Source organism: Tachysurus vachellii, chromosome 14 (assembly GCF_030014155.1).
Source record: "Tachysurus vachellii isolate PV-2020 chromosome 14, HZAU_Pvac_v1, whole genome shotgun sequence".
Taxonomy (NCBI): Eukaryota; Metazoa; Chordata; class Actinopteri; order Siluriformes; family Bagridae; genus Tachysurus; species Tachysurus vachellii.
In genome coordinates this window covers 16,044,356-16,065,238 of record NC_083473.1, presented here as the reverse complement: position 1 = coordinate 16,065,238, position 20,883 = coordinate 16,044,356, and the positions used below count along the sequence as shown (strand labels likewise).

General features: G+C 37.7%; 2 protein-coding genes across 3 annotated transcripts; one reads left to right on the top strand and one right to left on the bottom strand.

Moving 5' to 3' along the window:
- iqub (IQ motif and ubiquitin domain containing) lies at nucleotides 1–13,978 on the bottom strand. The gene is made up of 16 exons (XM_060887145.1): nucleotides 13,735–13,978; nucleotides 12,462–12,692; nucleotides 10,829–11,056; nucleotides 9,194–9,424; nucleotides 7,564–7,791; nucleotides 6,812–6,946; nucleotides 6,522–6,689; nucleotides 6,218–6,393; nucleotides 5,442–5,597; nucleotides 5,138–5,348; nucleotides 3,683–3,858; nucleotides 3,416–3,586; nucleotides 3,031–3,207; nucleotides 1,422–1,670; nucleotides 1,135–1,320; nucleotides 1–492 (listed from the first exon to the last, which is right to left on the bottom strand). The coding sequence occupies exons 1-16, from the start codon at nucleotides 13,814–13,816 to the stop codon at nucleotides 325–327; spliced, it is 2,973 nt and encodes a 990-aa protein (XP_060743128.1). The 5' UTR covers nucleotides 13,817–13,978; the 3' UTR covers nucleotides 1–324.
- A 1,209-nt stretch (nucleotides 13,979–15,187) lies between these two features.
- asb15a (ankyrin repeat and SOCS box containing 15a) lies at nucleotides 15,188–19,410 on the top strand. Of its 2 annotated transcripts, none has more exons than XR_009649474.1 (10): nucleotides 15,188–15,267; nucleotides 16,038–16,146; nucleotides 16,253–16,290; nucleotides 16,401–16,532; nucleotides 16,648–16,806; nucleotides 16,904–17,149; nucleotides 17,291–17,462; nucleotides 17,634–18,171; nucleotides 18,381–18,491; nucleotides 18,615–18,752. XR_009649474.1 is itself a non-coding variant. In XM_060887001.1 (10 exons), exons 2-10 carry the CDS (start codon nucleotides 16,049–16,051, stop codon nucleotides 18,785–18,787), a joined length of 1,710 nt encoding a protein of 569 aa, XP_060742984.1. In that variant the 5' UTR covers nucleotides 15,188–15,267; nucleotides 16,038–16,048; the 3' UTR covers nucleotides 18,788–19,410. The 2 variants fall into 2 exon arrangements, 1 of the variants encoding a protein (XP_060742984.1); XM_060887001.1 differs by having other exon boundaries at nucleotides 18,338–18,491; nucleotides 18,615–19,410.
- Nucleotides 19,411–20,883: the final 1,473 nt, after the last annotated feature.

Below are 20,883 nucleotides of genomic sequence, written 5' to 3'. Positions count from 1 at the left end.
TTAGATTAGCTCCCTGCTTTATGTTGAAATTAGAGGCATAAATCTTTATGGCAAGAAAATCATAGAAAATGGAGAAAATGATATAGTTTTATAGGGAAACAAAGTGAAAATTGATCTTGAAGACTTTATTTTATGTTTAAGTGTCTTTAACAATCCAATCTAAATGAGTCAGTCATTTCCATTATTCATGTACCTATATGTCAGCAAGTCATTAGTGTGAAATAGCTGTAACTAAGTGTATTGCTTTTTTTTATAGTGCTTGAAAGAAAGAAATACAGAGGCTGAGATGCAGCTGTAGGCACTGTAGGTGGTGTCCTACTGCGACTACTTGGTCACTATAGTAACGGGTTTGGTGACCAGCACGTGACCGTGGGCAACAGGCTGTGAGTCCACATCATGGAGATACTGTGCCATCAAAGGGATCTTGGAGAAGTATTTCCGTGCCAACGCGTGTTTGTGCTTAATGTTGCAGATAAACACAGTGGCATATGTCTACAAGGAAGTGTTGAGATAAAAATGTGAGGTCATGCTTACATCACACACAACATTATCTTGGTTGCAATAAACACAAGCCTAACATGCTAGTTATGGAGTTTAAACTCTCAGAGAGTTAATGAATTTGTAAAATGGTTAAATTTCAGGCTTGGTGTTTTACATCTAAAGATTGACAAGACAATGAAACAAATAATCCCAGATAGATGATCAGATTAAAATGTTGATTAATAAATATAAATGATATATGATACATATGACATACAGTATAGGATTTAGCATAAACCTGAATCAAACCTTGTCTTCTATGTGATTCTGCATATCATTAGTATTACAAATAAAACCAACTGGAATTGCAATGCCTTTATGAATCACACAAATTTGTTCAGCATCTGCGTGGCGTAATTGCTTATAATAAATATTACAATATGAGAGCTGCATTTCTGATTGATTCATCCAGTAAGGTACATCTTACATCTCGGAGCAAGAAATATCTCTAAATAAGACGGTTAAAAGTGACATGGCTAACTCTCTTTGCGTCTTCTGTAGCGTGTGTATGACATGTTGTATTTTAATGCTTTTGTTTGGATTGAAAGCATGTGCGTTTGCTTGTGTGTGGGTGTATATGTGAGTGCTTCTTACCGTCTCTAAGTTTTTAAGTTTGAGGTGAGCGGCTGCCTTGTTCTTGTTAAGCAGAAGGCAGTTCCAGGGGCTCCATTCATAACATCTGTCCCAGCGCACCATCAGCAGGTCGTGCAGGTTTCTACTCCCAGTCAGTGCGCACTGACCACCCCATACCACATCCACAAGGTAGCGAAGATCCTGCTCCTATGAGAGAAATACACAGCATACTAGCATCCACTATAATAGAATTAGGTTTTAATAGAATTTACTCTAATGATCTCCTTATATATGGTGTCTACAACTACCTGTAGAAGGTAAGGGATCTTGGCATCCGGGTTGAGTTCTGATTCATCCTTGCACAGACGTTTGAGGATAGTCTTGTAACAGGAGAAGTCTTCCCTCTGCTGAGCCTCATTGTCCAGCTCTTTGCAACGGTGGCAAAGTCTCACCACGCGTATGTTCACTGCCAAGGAGAACTCAGAGCTGGGCAAGAATTTAGTGCAGCCACGGCAAAAAATGACATTCTTCCTTAGCTGCTCTGGGTCTTGTGCCACCTGACAAACAAGAAAATAAAAATAAACTTGGCTGTAAAATGAACAAAGCTCTTATATGTAGCTTATCCTGAATTTTTATTTACAGCTCAATGTGTGATTTATTGCTGTTCCAGGTTACATATCTGTTGTCAATTGCCCTACACACAGTGAGGTTATCAAGTACTGTACACAGTTCACTGTGCAATTTCATTAATTTAATTAGTTGTGAGATGATGAAAAGCGTGTTATCTTGAATGGCACAATTCCAAGAAAAGCGTCCACCAGATTGACCAGATTGTAAGGACAATTCAACTTTGTACACCATTCTTGACCAGAAACCAAGGAAGAAAATTCCTGTGCATCATAGAGCTCATGTATGCAGAATAAACCAGATAGCGCTTTCTTCCAAAGCTTTCATGCCTCTCTGTGGTGCAGCACGGGGAGCAGTTTGAAAAGATGCTGTGGGATGGCGTCACATGTCTTGTTATAAGTTCATTTGAAGCTCATTACAGCAAATGTGGCCACTGTTTTAAATTAAAAAGTGATATCAGGATGACTGACTGGTAGCCTACACACAAAAAAATTCCAGTTCTAGCATCCTGTTTTTGTTTCGTTCCATTGAGAGAACCCTCATATATTCTATATGAGCAAAGCAAAGGATCCCTTTCGGAAGGTAAACATGTTAACCATAAACTTATTAACCTGTTATGATGAGTTAACCGGGCTGTATTTTAGGAGGTTGTTTAGATTTATTTTCATTTTAGATTTGTTTACCATAAATAGTTAATTAAGTAATTAATTTTCCTAGGTGACGATGGCAAAGAAAAACTCCCTGAGATCGTATGAAGAAGAAAGGTTTATATCCGCCAGCACACAAATAAGGGACATGACTGGCTGTCTATAGACAAAGTAAGCTGAGATTTGGAACGCAAGTGTTCAAGGAAACAGTGCTCTGAAAAAGCTAAAACATATTTTAAACTCACAGAAATGGCATTTGAAAACTGCTGAATGAAAAATTAGTGGATTATTAAATTTCTCTTCATCCAAGAGGAAACTATATAGTTTTTGGTTAGGTTATTGATTATAATACACTTATTTATGAGTTGATTAAAGGTATATCTTATACTTGATGGTACTTAATGATGCTTAAATGGAAAAATACAATACCATAACCACTGACCTGAAATCAGGCCATTCATCTAAAATTACTTAAATCAATTAGCAGGTCATAGTAAAGCTTTGTGAGGTTATCGAGGACGGATGCATTGTGTAAGGGTGTAGTTTTTGATTGCCAGGGTTTTCTTCAGCTACAGTATATGCCATGAATAAGGCACATGCTAGAGAGGTAAAATAACCAATAGTGAGTCAAATTAATACACACCCGAAGCAGTTTGGATGCCTGGGGGTTGAAATCAGGGTTTTTGATGTACTGGAGGAAGAGTGTGGCAATCCTCTTCCTCAGCCCCTCTAGATTACTCTCCTTCACACCTCTCATCAGCAGATCGTCCTCTCTGTCAATCAACTCCACAATCTCTCGAGTCAGCTTACAGTCATGTTCCTATACATACAAACAAACAAAAAATATGAAACTTTGCATTCAGGTCTTTATTCTATGGATTCTATTGAATAATAAGGAGATACGATAGAAGCACTATTTTTTTATTTCTAATAGTTATGTCATATTTAAATAATTAAAATCACATACACATTTTAACATATTTTAAAACAACAACAACAAAAAAAATGGAATACAGGATGTTGTTTACCTTGACAGTATTTTTGAGTGTAAGAAGCACATCAAGACGTTCATCCGGGCTCAGATAGCTCAGGGTGATGCTTCCATAGAGATCCCGAAGCTCTCTGGCCCTAATGATGTGCGGCGTATCCATCTGGGTCATTTTCCCATCAAACGATTGCCACTGCTTCGGGGCAGCACACTACACCATGGACAAACAAAATGCAGTACAGAAATGTCTGTGCATACTATGGAAAACCTAACAGCAGGTTCTTAATACATTGTAAAATGTACAAACCTTGTTGAGGAACGTTTGCACTGCCATCTCCTGGCTCTTCTTTCCTGCAGCTATTCGGTGGCTTTCAATAGATGCAATGAACTGTGACTCCTGCTCCAAAAGAACATACAGAGCAGCTTTCCTTTCTGCTCCACACAGAGTGGCATTAATGTGCTCCACTTCTTCTTTTCTCCACTCTAGCACAAAGAGACAGTAGGAAATTGGACAATATGAAAATGTTAATCACACGAAGTTTACTCAGTAAAACCGAAACTATGAAGGCAAATATTATTTGTGTTCCCCTGAAAAGTGGAATAAAAGACTTGATTATGAATATGATGATAAAATAAGCATTAAAAATAATTTTGTTCTGGTTCTTGTAATGTTCTTAAATCTAAGAGAAAATACTGTATAATCAAAATGAATTAAATGCATCACTGCTTGAGAAAAATGTCTTCTGTCCCACCTGCCATCATTTTCTAGACACATTAGCATTAGCACATTCAAAATACACAATATACCTTCACTCCACCCCAATCTTTATCAATAAGAGATAAATAAATGCAAGATGCAATTATTTATCAGTAAGAGATAAATAAATGCAAGATGCAATTGAGTCCTAAATGGTTCATGTTGTCGTGGTCGTGGAAGAAAAAAACACAATTATCTGCACAAAATGTGTAATGTCACACAACAGAAATAAAAATCAATTGTACATTTGGGAGCTGCCTTTCTAAACTAGAGAAACTTTGATGGAAATGAAGTCTAGACATCAAATTATACACTATTATATAAAAGTAATATCACCAATTCAAATGAAACCTGTTTGGATCCAAAATGTTGGGTGTTTATCGCAAACCATCTCACAACTATCCAATAGTGCATACAGAAAAAGTTAGCCAGATTGGGTACAATCATAATTCCCAGTGTGAAATACGGTGCTGGATCTAATCTTTTAGATTTAATGCTTTGGGGATTGTGTGAAATGGATATCATCATATACTCCACTACATTCCATGATATTTTAGATCCTAAATCCTCTTTCAGCAGGTTAAGAAATTGATGCAGAGGGCTAAAGATAACCCAAAACATACTGTACATTCAAATGAATACAGAAGAGCACAGAATCAGTGTTTTGAAAAGGCGGTCTCTAAAGCTATTGCTAACCTGTGCTCTAAATTCAAGTGTACAGATGACAAACCAAAGAATGTAAAGAATTTTGATGTTCTGCAGATTATCAACCAGTGTTCCCAACTTTGTAAAACAATACAGGAATCTTTTATAGCACTCATATGTTTAAGCTCAAAAGATTACGCAGTATACTGTAGTATGTGTCATGAAATATATTCCTTTGTGGTGTGGATCTATGTTCATGAAGGTTGCGGATAAACTAAAACGATTAAACCTGTATATTAATCTCTCTTACACGTTGTAGCTGTGAAGGCCACTTTTTCACACAGACACACTCCTACTTACTTTCTAGTGTATTATAAAGCAGTGCAAAGTCTTCTTTTTTCTCTGGGTTCATTCTCCGGTGGTATTCAGCTCTGATCTTCTCTTGCTTCTTATCTCTCTTTCGTCTTTCCTCCATCTCACTCCAGGCCAGGCACATCTCCTTATGCAGTCTCAGCTGTGTGGTCAGTCTTTTGGCCAGCCAACGCCTGATATGTGTCTGAATAATAATGACCTGAAAGCATACAGGCAAGCCCATGATTGAATCTAATCTTTGCCCAAAGAATGAAACATATAGTTAAGTACACATTTATAGACCAGGACATACAGCATTAAGCCTCTTGCTGTGGTATTCATCTGCAGTGATGTATTTCCCTGGTGTGATGAGCTTGTCCTCCGTGGTGAATATGTAGCACCCTGGTTTAGTCATCTGAGTCGAGGTAGAAATGGTGCACTGCTGAGCCTGGTCCTTTACAGTGCATGTCTGGTGCAGCGAGATCACAAGCTTAGAAACCATTCACAAAATATAGTGCAAGTGTAGAAGAAAACCTGATTTAGACTGCAAGAAACTGGAGTAAAGATTCAATCTGACTGTGAACCTATGGCAAGATGTTGGCAACGAATTCGACAGAGCTTAATTAAATTTGCTAAGTAAAAAAAGGCAGAAATATCAGGATCCAGATGTGCAAAGCTGATAGAGACATATCCCCAAAGACTTGCAGCTGTAATGCATGCATTTGTGGTTCTGCCAAGTATTGGCCAAGAGGGGTACAGTATGAGTTTCTTTCTTCAATTAGCCTTAATATAAAAATCATCCATTACAAGGGCAGGTTTTTTTTAAAATATGGAAAAGTTTAAGGGAAGTACTTATAAGGCCCTGTATATATATATATATATATATATATATATATATATATATATATATATATATATATATATATATATATATATATACGTATATATATATATATATACGTATATATATATATATATATACGTATATATATATATATATACATATATATATATATATACACACACACATGCATAACTATATATTTTGCTTTTATAGTTCATTTGAGTTCAAAATTCCATTGTTTTTACCTGTGTGTCTCTGCTGAACATCTCCACTCCTCTATCAGGCCTCCTCCTGGCCACAGTCTGTACTCCAGCATGGTGGTACTCAGTTTTAGTGACTTTGTGGCAATATCCTCCCAAGAAAGGATTCTTTTTAGTGGTTCTTTCAATCTCAACCACCACATCCTGATAGGTATCTGCGTCTAAGGGTGGGAAGATGTGAGATACAGACAAGAAAGAGAAACAGGCTAAAAAGCAGTAAAAACTGTTCATGTGTCCATTAGTATCAGCTCCAAAGACACACAAAGTACAAAAGGACAAAAAAACTCACCTGTCTGTACTCTGACAGTAATGACATCGGGCATGTTGCATTCCTGCTGAGGTTTAACTGGCTTGATGGGGTAATTTTCAGGATCTAATGAGCTCATTTCAAACTGGACTGTGGCATGTGGTTGCACCCCAAGGCTCATCAGGGTTTGTTGATCCTCTATAGAATTACCTGACAACCAAACAGCACTACAGTCAAATTTTTACATTTCAGGTCCACTTCTGTTTGTACAAACTGCTTGTGTATGTGTGTAAGTATATATAATTAAAGAGTGTTTAATAAAGTGTGAACACCATTAAGTGTGAGCTGAATAAAGTCAGCTGGTACTCGCAGCTCATTGGCAAAATGATTCTTCAGGTCTTTAGTGGTGAGGCCAATCATAAAAGCCACAGTCATCATGTGTCCTTCTGGCATAAGTAAGATTTTAACTGGAAATACATAACATTCAGAGTTCAGAGACAATCTTTTACGGTTTCACCATAAACAATCATATCGGTTTAGGCCTACTCAAACAGACAAAAGGACGATGCATATGATCGACACAAAGGTCGACTGAATATACGTACACTACCAGTCAAATTTTTTGGACAACTCATGTTTTCCATAATTCTGCAAATATTGTACTGAAAATAAGTAAAATGTTTTACTGCAGCATAACAAAACATTTTTGATCTGCTATTTAAAATGAAATAACATGAACAGCATAAATCTTGAACTTTTTCAGTGATTGCCTAAATTTTGTTTATAATTGACTGCAATACTTGTGCACCTGTATACAGGTATGATGCTATAAAAGTGTCTCAATCACAGTTGACTGGCTGTGCTGTCCAGGGTTTTTGTTAGACAAAATATGTATTTTTGTTCTTTGATTTTTATTTGAAATTATTGTCGGTATAAATGCACATCCAGTAAATGTAGTGGTATTATTTTCTTTCTTGAAAATAAAACATGAGAATTTCACAGTGTCCAAGAACTTTTGACTGGTAGTGTCTGGTTTTCCATTGTATTTGATAAAGAGTTATTTTTGAACTAGTTATGAACTCACCTGTAGCTGTGGAGTTTCCCACAACATCGTCAGCAGGTTTGATTGCTTCTTGCTCCTGGGGACCTGTTCTGTCCTCTCCCATTCTTTGAGATGGTGAACTCGACTCTTTTTCCACTTGACCTGAGCTGATATCTACCTGGGTCTGTTGCACAGCTGTCTGATTTCTATCATCATCCTCCGTAAGTGCAGTTTGGGTCTGAATAGTGGCCTTTTCTGTCGTGTCCTCATCTGGATTATGCAGGTTTAAATTGTTATCTTTCTCCATAACAAAACATTTTGATCTGCTATTTAAAATGAAATAACATGAACAGCATAATTCTTGAATTTTTCAATGATTCCCTAAATTTTGTTTAGAATTGACTGCAGTACTTGTGCACCTGTATACAGGTATAATGCTATAAAAGTGTTTCAATCACAGCTGACTGACTTTGCTGTCTAGCTGAACTGAATTAAAGCTTAATAGTGGGTCTGTTTTATAGTGGGTCAAATAGTACGTCTGTTTTACCACAGGTTAGAGTTATCTTTGCATGTTTTTATAACATTCAGTGGCAACCATGGGAGGCAAAAGTGAACTAACAAGAGAGAATACGCAAGCAATGGTTACACTGAAGAATGAAGGCATTTCCTGCAGAAAAATTGACCAGTAACTCAAAATACCAGTGAGTACTGTAGCAAACAACATTAAGAGGCTTGCAGAAACAGGGAAGAATGCTGACCGGAAAAGAACTGGAAGACCGTGTTCAACAACAAAACCGGAGGAGAACTTTATAAGAGTCTCCAGCCTACATAGCAGAAAGCTAAGTTCACCAGGAATCATAGCACAGCTTAATGCAACTAGTTCAAAAGTGCAGAGGAAACTTCAGGAAGCTGGCTTGATAGGGCGTGTAGCTGCCAAGAAACCCCTGCTGAGAGCACCGAACAAGGTCAAAAGACTTCTTTGTGCAAAGGAACAAAAAAATTTGATTGTTGCTGACTAGAGAAATGTCTTGTGGTCTGATGAATCAAATTTTAATATTTTGGTTCTAAGCAAAGATTTTACATGTGTCACAGAACTGGTGAGAAGATGATACCAGTCTGGAGGCAGAAGTGTTACAGTATGGGGGTGTTTTGTGGGCTCTAGAGTCGGTGACCGGAATTCTTAACAAAGGTTACCATAGTATTCTCCAGAGACTGACCAGTCCTTCATACTACAACAGGACAATGATCCAAAACACACATCTAAGTTTGCCAGAACTATCTGAAGAAAAAAGAACAAGAAGGATGGCTGAAAATAATGACATGGCCCCCACAGTCACCCAAACTTAACCCTCTTTAACAGTTCTGGAGTGAACTTTCAGAACAATATTTACAATCCTCCTACTTCACAGAATGCCTAGAATTTGTTCAGCAGTTCTAGACTATTCCCCTGAAATCCAGGGTTTTATTTAGACAAAATATGTATTTTTGTTCTATGAAAATTATTTGAAATTATTGTCGGTATAAATGTACATCCAGTAAATGTAGTGGTATTATTTTCTTTCTTGAAAATAAAACATGAGAATTTCACAGTGCCCAAGAACTTTTGACTGGTAATGTCTGGTTTTCCATTGTATTTGATAAAGAGTTATTTTTGAACTAGTTATGAACTCACCTGTAGCTGTGGAGTTTCCCACAACATCGTCAGCAGGTTTGATTGCTTCTTGCTCCTGGGGACCTGTTCTGTCCTCTCCCATTCTTTGAGATGGTGAACTCGACTCTTTTTCCACTTGACCTGAGCCGATATCTACCTGGGTCTGTTGCACAGCTGTCTGATTTCTATCATCATCATCCTCCGTAAGTGCAGTTTGGGTCTGAATAGTGGCCTTTTCTGTCGTGTCCTCATCTGGATTATGCAGGTTTAAATTGTTATCTTTCTCCATAACAAAACATTTTTGATCTGCTATTTAAAATGAAATAACATGAACAGCATAATTCTTGAACTTTTTCAATGATTCCCTAAATTTTGTTTAGAATTGACTGCAGTACTTGTGCACCTGTATACAGGTATAATGCTATAAAAGTGTCTCAATCACAGCTGACTGACTTTGCTGTCCAGCTGAACTGAATTAAAGCTTAATAGTGGGTCTGTTTTATAGTGGGTCAAATAGTACGTCTGTTTTACCACAGGTTAGAGTTATCTTTGCATGTTTTTATAACATTCAGTGGCAACCATGGGAGGCAAAAGTGAACTAACAAGAGAGAATACGCAAGCAATGGTTACACTGAAGAATGAAGGCATTTCCTGCAGAAAAATTGACCAGTAACTCAAAATACCAGTGAGTACTGTAGCAAACAACATTAAGAGGCTTGCAGAAACAGGGAAGAATGCTGACCGGAAAAGAACTGGAAGACCGTGTTCAACAACAAAACCGGAGGAGAACTTTATAAGAGTCTCCAGCCTACATAGCAGAAAGCTAAGTTCACCAGGAATCATAGCACAGCTTAATGCAACTAGTTCAAAAGTGCAGAGGAAACTTCAGGAAGCTGGCTTGATAGGGCGTGTAGCTGCCAAGAAACCCCTGCTGAGAGCACCGAACAAGGTCAAAAGACTTCTTTGTGCAAAGGAACAAAAAAATTTGATTGTTGCTGACTAGAGAAATGTCTTGTGGTCTGATGAATCAAATTTTAATATTTTGGTTCTAAGCAAAGATTTTACATGTGTCACAGAACTGGTGAGAAGATGATACCAGTCTGGAGGCAGAAGTGTTACAGTATGGGGGTGTTTTGTGGGCTCTAGAGTCGGTGACCGGAATTCTTAACAAAGGTTACCATAGTATTCTCCAGAGACTGACCAGTCCTTCATACTACAACAGGACAATGATCCAAAACACACATCTAAGTTTGCCAGAACTATCTGAAGAAAAAAGAACAAGAAGGATGGCTGAAAATAATGACATGGCCCCCACAGTCACCCAAACTTAACCCTCTTTAACAGTTCTGGAGTGAACTTTCAGAACAATATTTACAATCCTCCTACTTCACAGAATGCCTAGAATTTGTTCAGCAGTTCTAGACTATTCCCCTGAAATCCAGGGTTTTATTTAGACAAAATATGTATTTTTGTTCTATGAAAATTATTTGAAATTATTGTCGGTATAAATGTACATCCAGTAAATGTAGTGGTATTATTTTCTTTCTTGAAAATAAAACATGAGAATTTCACAGTGCCCAAGAACTTTTGACTGGTAATGTCTGGTTTTCCATTGTATTTGATAAAGAGTTATTTTTGAACTAGTTATGAACTCACCTGTAGCTGTGGAGTTTCCCACAACATCGTCAGCAGGTTTGATTGCTTCTTGCTCCTGGGGACCTGTTCTGTCCTCTCCCATTCTTTGAGATGGTGAACTCGACTCTTTTTCCACTTGACCTGAGCCGATATCTACCTGGGTCTGTTGCACAGCTGTCTGATTTCTATCATCATCCTCCGTAAGCGCAGTTTGGGTCTGAATAGTGGCCTTTTCTGTTGTGTCCTCATCTGGATTATGCAGGTTTAAATTGTTATCTTTCTCCATAACAAAACATTTTGATCTGCTATTTAAAATGAAATAACATGAACAGCATAATTCTTGAATTTTTCAATGATTCCCTAAATTTTGTTTAGAATTGACTGCAGTACTTGTGCACCTGTATACAGGTATAATGCTATAAAAGTGTTTCAATCACAGCTGACTGACTTTGCTGTCTAGCTGAACTGAATTAAAGCTTAATAGTGGGTCTGTTTTATAGTGGGTCAAATAGTACGTCTGTTTTACCACAGGTTAGAGTTATCTTTGCATGTTTTTATAACATTCAGTGGCAACCATGGGAGGCAAAAGTGAACTAACAAGAGAGAATACGCAAGCAATGGTTACACTGAAGAATGAAGGCATTTCCTGCAGAAAAATTGACCAGTAACTCAAAATACCAGTGAGTACTGTAGCAAACAACATTAAGAGGCTTGCAGAAACAGGGAAGAATGCTGACCGGAAAAGAACTGGAAGACCGTGTTCAACAACAAAACCGGAGGAGAACTTTATAAGAGTCTCCAGCCTACATAGCAGAAAGCTAAGTTCACCAGGAATCATAGCACAGCTTAATGCAACTAGTTCAAAAGTGCAGAGGAAACTTCAGGAAGCTGGCTTGATAGGGCGTGTAGCTGCCAAGAAACCCCTGCTGAGAGCACCGAACAAGGTCAAAAGACTTCTTTGTGCAAAGGAACAAAAAAATTAGATTGTTGCTGACTAGAGAAAAGTCTTGTGGTCTGATGAATCAAATTTTAATATTTTGGTTCTAAGCAAAGATTTTACATGTGTCACAGAACTGGTGAGAAGATGATACCAGTCTGGAGGCAGAAGTGTTACAGTATGGGGATGTTTTGTGGGCTCTAGAGTCGGTGACCGGAATTCTTAACAAAGAAGGTTACCATAGTGTTCTCCAGAGACTGACCAGTCCTTCATACTACAACAGGACAATGATCCAAAACACACATCTAAGTTTGCCAGAACTATCTGAAGAAAAAAGAACAAGAAGGATGGCTGAAAATAATGACATGGCCCCCACAGTCACCCAAACTTAACCCTCTTTAACAGTTCTGGAGTGAACTTTCAGAACAATATTTACAATCCTCCTACTTCACAGAATGCCTAGAATTTGTTCAGCAGTTCTAGACTATTCCCCTGAAATCCAGGGTTTTTGTTAGACAGAATATGTATTTTTGTTCTATGAAAATTATTTGAAATTTTTGTCGGTATAAATGCACATCTAGTAAATGTAGTGGTATTATTTTCCTTCTTGAAAATAAAACATGAGAATTTCACAGTGTCCAAGAACTTTTGACTGGTAGTGTCTGGTTTTCCATTGTATTTAATAAAGAGTGATTTTTGAACTAGTTATGAACTCACCTGTAGCTGTGGAGTTTCCCACAACATCGTCAGCAGGTTTGATTGCTTCTTGCTCCTGGGGACCTGTTCTATCCTCTCCCATTCTTTGAGATGGTGAACTCGACTCTTTTTCCACTTGACCTGAGCCGATATCTACCTGGGTCTGTTGCACAGCTGTCTGATTTCTATCATCATCATCCTCCGTAAGTGCAGTTTGGGTCTGAATAGTGGCCTTTTCTGTCGTGTCCTCATCTGGATTATGCAGGTTTAAATTGTTATCTTTCTCCATAACAAAACATTTTTGATCTGCTATTTAAAATGAAATAACATGAACAGCATAATTCTTGAACTTTTTCAACGATTCCCTAAATTTTGTTTAGAATTGACTGCAGTACTTGTGCACCTGTATACAGGTATAATGCTATAAAAGTGTCTCAATCACAGCTGACTGGCTTTGCTGTCCAGCTGAACTGAATTAAAGCTTAATAGTGGGTCTGTTTTATAGTGGGTCAAATAGTACGTCTGTTTTACCACAGGTTAGAGTTATCTTTGCATGTTTTTATAACATTCAGTGGCAACCATGGGAGGCAAAAGTGAACTAACAAGACTTCTTTGGGCAAAGGAACACAAAAATTTGATTGTTGCTGACTAGAGAAATGTCTTGTGGTCTGATGAATCAAATTTTGATATTTTTGGTTCTAAGCGAAGATTTTACATGCGTCGCAGAACTGGTGAGAAGATGATACCAGTCTGGAGGCAGAAGTGTTACAGTATGGGGGTGTTTTGTAGGCTCTAGAGTCGGTGACCGGAATTCTTAACAAAGAAGGTTACCATAGTATTCTCCAGAGACTGACCAGTCCTTCATACTACAACAGGACAATGATCCAAAACACACATCTAAGTTTGCCAGAACTATCTGAAGAAAAATGAACAAGAAGGAAGGCTGAAAATAATGACATGGCCCCCACAGTCACCCAAACCTAACCCTCTTTAACAGTTCTGGAGTGAACTTTCAGAACAATATTTACAATCATCCTACTTCACAGAATGCCTAGAATTTGTTCGGCAGTTCTAGACTCTTCCCCTGAAATCCAGGGTTTTATTTAGACAAAATATGTATTTTTCTGTAAATTATTGTTGGTATAAATGCACATCCAGTAAATGTAGTGGTATTATTTTCTTTCTTGAAAATAAAACATGAGAATTTCACAGTGTCCAAGAACTTTTGACTGGTAGTGTCTGGTTTTCCATTGTATTTGATAAAGAGTGATTTTTGAACTAGTTATGAACTCACCTGTAGCTGTGGAGTTTCCCACAACATCATCAGCAGGTTTGATTGCTTCTTGCTCCTGGGGACCTGTTCTGTCCTCTCCCATTCTTTGAGATGGTGAACTCGACTCTTTTTCCACTTGACCTGAGCCGATATCTACCTGGGTCTGTTGCACAGCTGTCTGATTTCTATCATCATCATCCTCCGTAAGTGCAGTTTGGGTCTGAATAGTGGCCTTTTCTGTCGTGTCCTCATCTGGATTATGCAGGTTTAAATTGTTATCTTTCTCCATAACTTCGCGCTCAATTTCCTCATCTGCCATTGCTAATTAGAACTAGCCTAGCGATGCTAGGTAATGGATAAATGTTTGGAGGTTACCATGGTAACCGCGACGTCACGTGATTCGGTTCCGTAGAGACTTTATGGTCCGCATCCGGAGTCCTCGTGACAGTATATAGCCTGTGATTATATACAATGATAGATAGCTTTGTAGCTTCAGGGATCTAAACATGTTTGCACACAAGAACCTCTTTAAATTCAATTACTAATTGAAATGTAATTGATATTAAAATAAAGTCAATTGATCCCATCTGAACAAATGGGATTGCCTTGGTTATTTATTGAAACCTGGCAACCACGTTTGTTTTTAACTTGTCTTATTTTTTTGAATGTAAATTGAAAATAGAGACACAAGGACTTTAATCCTCATACATACAGTACATGCACCATCCACTGTAATAGAAACACATGCACCCTGCACATTCATGCAGTAATCTAATCAGCCAATCATGTGACAGCAGTGTCACGCAAAACATGAACATCATGCAGATACAGGTCAGAAGCTTCAGTTAAAGTTCACATGAGACATCAAAATGAAGAAAAAGTGTGATCACACTCAACAGATTCAGAATTTTTTTTATCATGCTGCTGCCACATGATTGGCTGATTAGATAACTGTATGAATGTGCAAGTGTGCAAGGTGTTTTTAATAAAGTGGATGGTGAGTGTGTACTTGGCACTCACCAAATGAAACATCTAACCTGACAATATTATTCTGCAAAGGTCAGGCTTTTCACCAGTGTCCAGCTCCATGTCTCAATCTCACAAAATCCTGCGTAACTGTAGCCCCTCTGAGACTGGTGAATAATTATGCATATATTGTTAATCATAAATCTGATTGATAGATCTGAACAAAGATCTATAAAGGATACTGCTGTAATTAGAGTAATCGGAGTAGTATGGATTATTAAAGTAGGTTTTGTGAGTTTTAAATACACGAACTTTTTATGCTCTGGAGCAGTGTGCATTGAGGTCTGTTACACAGTAATTTGATTATAAAATATACAATTATAAAATAGCAGGTTACCAACTGAAAATGATCATACACGCTAACAAGTCACACTCTCGTTTCCATTTATGCATATGCCTTCTGAAAGCAGGTGAAAGCTAAAAATAGATCATCACTGTGTGCTCAGAGTATCAGTGCACAGTGAGGTTTGACAGCATACAGCTAAACCAATGACAACCTGTGATTTTACTGGAACTATATTTTTCAAGGTGAGATTAGCATTTGTGCTTGAAAAAATGTGCCTAAAATAGTTTAGACAAGTTGCAAAGTTTTCTCACACAAATGTTATTAAACTTTACTTTGTAGCTTAGTATGTTTCAATGTCATGTCTAGTACCATTAGTGCCAGGAATTACAGTTTTTTCAGGCATTAAGAGTTTATATATTGTAGCTATGTCCCCTGTGAAAAGGTACTACCTTTACTGTATATGTGGTAATAACATGTTGCTCAGTATAACGAAGCATATTTAATGACCTAATATGAGCTGTAGGTGACCTTATACAAAATTGCCCTGCAGAAGTAAGCTTTAATTTTATTAATTTTTTTGACACATTGTAGAAAACTCCTGTATGCAGAACATTTTAAGCACTTTTACAGTGTGCATGATTCAATTCATGCCACAGGATTTATGGCATGGGCATATTACTTTGCTATTAAACAGCTCCTTGTTTTTTCCCCACAATAATTGATGATAAAGAGATTTGTTTAAGTAGATTGTTTTTTTTGTCAAATGTGAGAATGATTTCTGGAGGCCGAAAAATTTCAAGTTTCATTTTTCAAGGATGCATTTGTTTGCATTTGTATTAAGAGTTTTAATAAAATTATTATTATTATTATTATTATTATTATTATTATTATTATTATTATTATTATTATTATTATTATCAAATGCTTTTTTTAAATTAAAGGAAAAGAATGTCATCATTGTGTGACTGTATTTCGCTGTGTTCTTATCAAACCCTTCTTTTCTCCCTTTCAGAGTAATTAATAATGGACACTACAGATGAAGCAGATGAGGATGACGAGCTTCTCAATTATGCCATCCAGCTGAGTATTGAAGAGTCTTGGAGCAATAATTTTCCAGCAAGGTTTGATGCAAAAAAGAAATATTTTTTATAATAAAACAATTATAATTCTTACTTTCATTGTTTATATATGTCACTGTTGACAGTCACTTGTATCTTAAAACTATAGTGTGGAAAATCAGAAAATATTTGATGCCATCAAAAGGGGTAAGATTTGCAGTAAAGCTGTAAAGTCTTCAATGCATGCTGTGCATACACTCTTTACCTGTGTCATCATGTCTAGCGAAATGCAGCAGGAGAATCCCTTCTATTTGCAGGTGACTTGTATATATTGCACGAGATGTCGGACTACCCGGCTGCATTTACTGAGGTGGATGCAAAAGGATGGTACCCGCTCCACAGGGCATCGGTACAACAGTCAGTACAAGTGCTGGAGAGAGTGATATATGGTGAGGAAGTCATTTACATACATCTGCACAGTCGCTGGTGAGGTCTATGTATGATGTGGCCACAGAATATCTAGAAAAAAGATAGTAGTGATATCATTGCTCACTTTTTTGACAGCATCTTATAGGCTGACCCTTGAAGAGGAAACAGCAGATGGAGAGACTCCTTTGACTCTGGCTACTCAAGCAGGATTGGTAGAGATTGTGCAGACTTTGCTGGATCATGGAGCTTCTCCTCATAAAACCAATGGAAGAAATGAATCTCCTCTGTTACTGGGTATTACTACATCTTTACTAACAGACCAATCTAATCGTAAAAACTTCATGCATACATTTCAATGGCATAAAATTTCATGAATGCTTTTCTTTTGCAGCTGTAAGAACAGATTCTTATGATATAGCTCTAGCTCTTATAAATCGAGGTGCACAGGTGAACCAGGTCTGTCTGAAGAAGTGGACAGCAATGCATGAGGCGGCTAAAGTGGGCTACATTGACATCCTGAAACTTTTACTGCAGCACGGAGGCCAGATCTCAGAGACAGATCAGCACGGGGTCACCCCAATGGGTATCGCTGCAGAATATGCCCAGGCAGAAGTTCTAGATATCCTTATTCACAATGGTAAGGATCACATAACATAATTGAAAGAATGCTGAATACTCAGCTGATGTTAAAAAAAATCCAATTGGAAGATTCATTACTTATATAAAAAATAGATCCTATTCTAACTGTAAACTTAGGCTCTTTGTTTTACATCAACAGGTGGCGATGTAAATGCTCAGGCACCGAATGGGGACACTGTTTTGTATGATGCTGCTGGTGCTGGTAATCCTGACTGTATCAACCTTCTCCTTCAAAATGGTGCCAATCCCAACATAGCCAGCCTCTCTGCACTACTCCCTATTCATCGAGCTGCTTATGAAGGGCACTTCCTGTAAGTACCTAGAGATAGGTACTTACAGGAAGTACCTAGAGATAGGCAGCAGCAAGTTAATTACATTCCCTGTTAATTGGTGTCCCAATATGCAATTAACGCTTATGGTTAAAGGTATCATGGAACAAGTTCCTTCATTAATAATTCAGCAATCAATTGCATTTCCTTTAGGGCATTGAGGATGTTGATCCCTGTTACTACAAGAAGAGCTCTGCGGCTTGCGGGCCAGAGTCCCGTTCACTCAGCGGCAGATGGCGGCCATGCACAGTGCCTCGAGCTTCTTCTGGAGAATGGCTTTGATGTCAATTCCCTTCTAGACAAGCATATATCTGAAAACTATGGTGATATGAGAAAGAGCGCCCTTTATTTCTGTGTTTCCAATGGAGATGTGACTTGCACTCAGCTGTTGCTCAAAGCTGGCGCTAAACCTGACCTGGATCCTCTGAGCTGTTTCCTGGTGGCAGTGAGAGCTAGCAGATACGAGATAGTCAAGCTGCTTCTGGCCAACGAAGCTGACGTGAACTACTACTTTACAGTGGTCAATGATACCCTGTTCCCCACTGCGCTACAGTATTGCCTTAAGGATGAGATGTTAATGAGGATGCTACTTAACAGTGGCTATGATGCAGACAAATGCTTCATCTGCCACCATGACTCATCATGGACTGACCAGAGCCATCACTCAGACCATTCGAGTAAAAAGATCCCTGTGAGTTTGCCATAGATTTGCTACAAAAAAAAATTAGTTATAACTGAGACTAGATGATATACTATTAGAGAAAAAATTTCAATCCATTTTTTCTCAGTGAGGATGGTTTCTCTTTTTTCTAAGAGTGCATTAAGCATGCTTGTTTACACTAATGTTGTTTGTGTAGTTTTGTGACTTCGTCAGTGTCTCGTGGCTGGTGCGGTTTGCAGGAAGAGCTGTGCGGGTTCTTCTGGACTACGTCGCCTACGTCCCAATCTGTTCCAAACTGAAAATGGTTCTGCAGAAGCACAAAGAATGGCCAGACATTTGTGACATATTAGGTGAATAACTAAAACTATGACTGCAACAATATGCACTTAGGTGTTAATAAAACATGAAAGTGATGAATTATTGAAGCATGACGTAGTGCGGTTCATGGTGGTCCTGTATATAAACTTTTCCAGGAAACCCCCGGTCTCTAAAGCACATGTGCAGGCTGTTGATCAGAAGAAAGATGACTCCAAGAAGAGTGGGAGACCCAGGCATTATCAACTCTGCACCGTTCCCACCTTTACTTAAGAAGTACTTGATGTACAGAGAGTATGATCTGTATGACAAATTTTGCACAGATGAATGATCATATTCTCTCAAGGAATAAAAAAACAGCAAACAGTACAAATACTGAGAAGATGTTCTAACGAAGGAAGCTTACATTCATACAATAGATACCCAATAAGTGTGTGTGTGTGTGTGTGTGTGAGAAAGAGAAAGAGAGAGAGAGAGAGAGATGTAATGCTAAACTATTATGCAACCACTGGACTTGACGATAGAGGAAAAGACGATATCGACAAAGACGATAAAGGAAAATAGAATTTTACAGTCTTAAAGTAGAAATTGTTTTAAAGGGGTATGTTTTAATAAAGACAGCGTTCTGGTGCTACGATGAATGACCACTTTGTTTTATGTGGATGTAAAAGTTTGTTATTTGTTCTTTGTGTACTGTAAATATTCTTTTCACATTTCACGTACTGTTCTATTTTTTTGTGTTGTAAACAGTAGGGATGTTAATTTTAATACAGTTGTTTGAGTACATATGACACTACTCAGTCCAGTCTGCAGGGAATCACCTATATTTTTACAAACGATTTTACTTATAATATAAAAATGCCTTCTGAACAGTCTAGAGAGATGAATGCATAGTGAAGCCTTGCCTTGTTCAAATGCAGTGTTGTCTCAGTATGACCCATTTCGTAGCCCTCAGTCTGCCATGATAATTAGATTTTGTCCCATTTTCCTCATAACCATGATTAAAATGAAATATGTGCTTTCTGACATCTGACAAAAAAACAGTGATGGTCTGAGAAAATAAACCTGAATTCTTTTATAGCTTACAAGATGAGTCATTATTTATTATTCACCAACATGTGAAATACATATTGGTCAAGAGCAGGGGTGCCACTAAGGGGGGAAAGTTAGGATGATTCTAAGGGCCCATGCACTTTTGGGGCCCCCAGAGGCTTGTATGTTTGGTGCGATATGGGTGTGGTAGGGGGCCCAGTCTCATTTTCTTTCATAGGGCTCATAATTGCTAGTGGCTCCCCTGGTCAAGAGAACGAGAATATTATTAATTCATTAAATAAATGAAACATTTACACATCTCTTTGAGGCACTCCCCTCTGGCAGAAGACTGCCGTCTATAAAAACTAATACTTCACGGCACAAAAACAGTTTTTTTCCATCCGCAAATGGCCTAATCAACAACATCTAGGACCAAGAATGGTCTGTTATTCACCACTTTGGACATTAATAAACTACCCCATCACTGTTCAGATACATTACATTAATGTTCTGTCTGTTATAATGCACATTCCTTCCGTCCACTATTGTATATCCTGCACTAAATTACAGTTCATTTTTTCTTTCGATTGTAATATATATATATATATATATATATATATATATATATATATATATATATATATATATATATATATATATAACATTTCTAATTGCATAATTGCACTGGCCACTTTTTACATTCTGCATTAGTGTACAATTCATGTTTCTAATTTTTTTTGTAAATCTTTATAACCTTTGTTTCTTATATTTATGCTTCTTTTCTATTATTACTATGCACCAATAACCAAGACAAATTCCTTTACATGCAGACCCTACAGTACCTGGCAATAAACCTGATTCTAATTCTGATTCTATTATACAGTCACTCTCAAAAGTATTGGAACAATAAGGCCACTTATGTTTTTGCTCTACACTGAAGACATTTGGTTTTGAAATAAGTAGAATATAAGACGATAGATCGGAATGATATTTACATTTTGATGTGTTGAACAACTTGACACCACTGGTGGCAGTCCACTAATATTTAGGTGGGTGGAGGTGTAAGAACGGTTCTTAAATGAAATTAAAGTAAATAACACTTGATATATGGGCGCATTTTCCTTACTTGAAATTACTGCATCAAGCCTGTGACTCAATGACATCAATAAACCGTTGTACTGTTGTGCTGCTTCTCCAGGCTTGTTCCACAGCTTATTTTAGTTGATGTATGCCTTGGTATGTTTTTTGGATTTGTGTCTTCAGGAGGTCTCTCTTTAGGACTTCAAATGCTGCTCAATTGGATTAAGGTCTGGTGACTGACTTGGCCAGTCGAAAACCAACTACTTTTTCCCCTGATGAAGTTCTTTGTTGTGTTGGAAATATGTTTTGGATCAT